Genomic DNA, 3,946 nt, shown 5'->3' with positions numbered 1-3,946 from the left:
CAAATAGAGACTTTTCTGCACAGAGTTTGCAGTCTTGTGTGAAATCAGCTATGAAACAGTGATCAGAGGCATAAGGTGCAGTGCAGAGAGGATGGGCTGCTTGGGACATGGTACCAGGCCTCCCCCAGTCTCATCAGGTGTTCAAGGTTTGATGAAGTAACTACTTCATAATTTGCATGAAGGATATGCCAGATGTAGAAATCACAGATAACAAAGAGTGACAGTAATAAGGAATAGCAAGTTATTTAGAATTGGAAACAAGATACTATAACTTCCAGCAAAGGCTTTACTGCAGAATAAGATGAAAATTTGAGGCTATGAGTATGCTACAGATACTGCCTTTTCCTAAAGAGCAATGATAATCCCCATGAAGCAATAATCAGAAAAAAACACCACATTGCCACTGTATGGATGAAAAATTGAAAAGGGTTTGATAGCACAGAATCTGGCACAAAAAATAAACATCTGCTTTGATGTTCCAGGAGACAGAAGTTGTCACAGTCTTCTATGAATATGGTCTTCTGGTAAGGCAAGGAGGAGCAGCAAGTGAACAAGGAGGAGAATCTATCAGACATCCTAGATTGAAGGTAAAACATATAAATTAATTTGCTAAAATTCATGCTTATGGTGCAATTTGGAATTCCTCTCACTGAGCTATAAAAGCAGGAGAGTAGGAGGTCCAGGGAGAGATAAGTGACATTAAGATGTATTTTTGCAGCCAGACAAGCCTTCTGCTTGTCAGAAAGAATGGGAACAAGATACAGAGTTGGCAAGAACACAGAGCTCTTTTCTTAGGGATGAAAACTTTTCCTTCATTTTACTACCCTTTCTATTGCTTCTTCTACACTATTCTTTTTCTACTATGTTCTACCCTGATGATTACCTTCTTCCTCTTTCCTGTTGACTTCCTTCTAACTTCATTTTTCCCTTGCACTTTATGTACCCCAGCAAAATCTTTCAAGCAATGTAAAAATTAAAATGTGGTTGCATTCTATTTTTAAGTAAATAATTACAATGAATACAAGAAAAATCCATCATCTTTCTTATTTCCCTTACATGATTAAATATTCTACATATTGCAGGTGAAAAACAAATTATCTCCAAGAACCCACATACATTCATGTCCAAGCAACTTGTTATAGATTAACAAAGTGTAAGCAAGCAAGATTTTATTCCTCAGCCAGTTGTCTTTACTGGCAGGCTGCATTTTGCAGTTATAAATAAAAAATCCATCATTTTATTACTTAACTCAAAAGGTAATCTTACAAAAAATTAAGAGAAACACAAATCTATACTATTATATATGAAAACAATAAGTTGCCTATTTTAGATCCTCAGGATGTATACCCACTCATCAAAAGTTTTTTTGTTGTTGTTGTTGTTGTTAAATCATATCAGGAGGCTGAGGGCAGAAATGGGTACAAGGAACTAATCATCAACTTTGTTCATCAACCCATCCCAGCAAGAAAGGTACGTCATCTATTAAAATGTGCCTTTCTAAACTTTATATTGTTCCCCAATATTTTCTACCTACAAGCCATTAACGAAAACATCTTAGCTAACTTTACTAGCAATCTATGTGTCTATATTCTTTCTAAGGGTGGTGACTGAATCATTAATCTGCTCCAGCAGCAATACTTGGAAAAAGTCAATCACTATTATTGAAAGTACCAGTAGCACAGTCCAGTGAGGGGCTAGAAAACCCTGAGAATTTCATATAACCCATAGATTATGAAGGATGTGGCGACCATGAGGGCAACGAACAGAGCTATGCTCAACAACAGCATGAGGTCCTGATGACATATAGTCCCTGGGGCTCTGACTCTCCAAGGCTCACTGAGTGTGATATTTGCTGACTGCTTAGCCATGTTCATGATTTCCAAAGCTGTTTGTTGTTGCCCTTGCATGGACCCCAATGTATTTGGAATACTTTGACCTGCAGATTCCTATGGTACACCCCATAGAAGATAATTATCAATATAATACAGAATTTATAAGGAAAAATAAACCACTGTCATTGGTAATCCAAAATATGTCATGGGGTTGTAGGTAGAATTTTGAGAAGCTTTGTCTCAGAAAAAAATCCTTCAAGACCATGGCCATGTGAGCTACTAACAGAAAAGGAGCCAACTATTTTTGTTTAATATACATAGAAAAATGTTGACAAATTAGGCAGATAAGTTTTAAAAAACCAATGAACTATGTATTTCAGAATCAAATACATGAAATATTTAGGAAGTAATGAACACTAACACATGGAAGAAAGAATTAAATATTCAATCATCATTATTATAGAGGTAACAAACATGGGAGTCTTATGTATTTTTGTGATGGTGGGGGAATTGATATTATTGAACACTTAACAAATGGTTAACAGGAAGACATGAACACATTTATTTTGAAAGCTGATGCTTTGTTTTTTCTTAAGGGTACCTGAGACAGAATGACAGAAGGAAACCAAACTGTTATCTCCCAGTTCCTCCTCCTGGGCCTGCCCATCCCCCCAGAGCACCAGCACCTGTTCTATGCCCTGTTCCTGGCCATGTACCTCACCACCGTCCTGGGGAACCTCATCATCATCATCCTCATCCTACTGGACTCCCATCTCCACACACCCATGTACTTCTTTCTCAGCAACTTGTCCTTCTCTGACCTCTGCTTTTCCTCTGTCACAATGCCAAAATTGCTGCACAACATGCAGAGCCAGGATCCATCCATCTCCTATGCAGGCTGTCTGACACAGTTATACTTCTTTCTGTTTTTTGGAGACCTTGGGAACTTCCTCCTTGTGGCCATGGCCTATGACCGCTATGTGGCCATCTGTTTCCCCCTTCATTACACCAGCATCATGAGTCCCAAGCTCTGTGTGAGTCTGTTGGTGCTGTCCTGGGTGCTGACCACATTCCATGCCTTGCTGCACACCCTGCTCATGGCCAGATTGTCATTCTGTGATGACAATGTGATCCCTCACTTTTTCTGTGACATGTCTGCTATGCTAAAGCTGGCCTGTTCTGACACCCATGTTAATGAGGTGGTGATATTTATTGTGGTCAGCATATTTCTTATCCTTCCATTTGCTCTTATTATCATGTCCTATGTACGAATTGTGTCTTCTATTCTCAAGGTCCCTTCTTCTCAAGGTATCTATAAAGCCTTTTCCACATGTGGATCCCACCTGTCTGTGGTGTCACTGTTCTATGGGACACTCATTGGTCTCTACTTATGTCCTTCAGCTAATAACTCTACTGTGAAGGAGACTGTCATGTCTTTGATGTACACAGTTGTGGCTCCCATGCTGAACCCATTCATCTACAGCCTAAGGAATAGAGATGTAAAGGGGGCTCTGGAAAGAATCTTTGGCAAAAAGAAAGTTCATCTAAAATTATGATGGTAAAACTTGGAAATTTAACAAAAATTCCATCCCATAAACATATTAATAAGAACATTGGAGTATTTTGCAGAATTTTCCCATCATGAAAACCCACCACATTCAAAGGTCCACTACATTAAGAAGTTTAGCTAAGTACTTTAACAAGGGAAGTGGGTCTTAGTGACCAGAATCACGTTTCTTATTGTCTTGCCCATGTGGTCTAGAAAAATTATAGTGTAGATGTATTACTATGTTAGATTCCTGTTCCTTCTGATAATTAAGTTATTCCAGGATTGTACCATTTGTCCATATTTCTGCCTTGATATCACCATCCTTTTTAAATAGTACGTGTAATTCAACACAATATTAGCAATATTAAAATACCTCAACTTCTTATGCTGCCTGGCTTTTTGATCTTTGTTCTTTGTTCACAAATTTTGGCCTTGTCTTATTCCTTGATTCCATGTATCCTTTATTTATTTTGATGTTGTGGTGGTTTTAAAAGGAATGCCCCCCCCAATAGACTCAAGTGTTTGAATGCTTGGCCCATAATGAGTGGCACTGTTAGGAGGAGTG

The 3,946-nt window shown here is 38.4% G+C and overlaps 1 protein-coding gene across 1 annotated transcript; it reads left to right on the top strand.

The window, feature by feature from the left end:
• The first annotated feature begins 2,428 nt into the window (after nt 1–2,428).
• Nucleotides 2,429–3,388, top strand: LOC100768855 (olfactory receptor 1). Its single transcript, XM_027426160.1, has one exon. It carries the CDS (start codon nt 2,444–2,446, stop codon nt 3,386–3,388), a length of 945 nt encoding a protein of 314 aa, XP_027281961.1. The 5' UTR covers nt 2,429–2,443.
• Nucleotides 3,389–3,946: the final 558 nt, after the last annotated feature.

Source organism: Cricetulus griseus, chromosome 7 (genome assembly GCF_003668045.3).
Source record: "Cricetulus griseus strain 17A/GY chromosome 7, alternate assembly CriGri-PICRH-1.0, whole genome shotgun sequence".
Taxonomy (NCBI): domain Eukaryota; kingdom Metazoa; phylum Chordata; class Mammalia; order Rodentia; family Cricetidae; genus Cricetulus; species Cricetulus griseus.
Note: the sequence above shows the minus strand (reverse complement) of the source record. Positions and strands in the feature narration are given on the sequence as shown.

Excerpts from the sequence above, each read along its gene's own strand:
- LOC100768855 (XM_027426160.1), top strand. The coding sequence starts at position 2,444 with ATGACAGAAGGAAACCAAACTGTTATCTCCCAGTTCCTCCTCCTGGGC.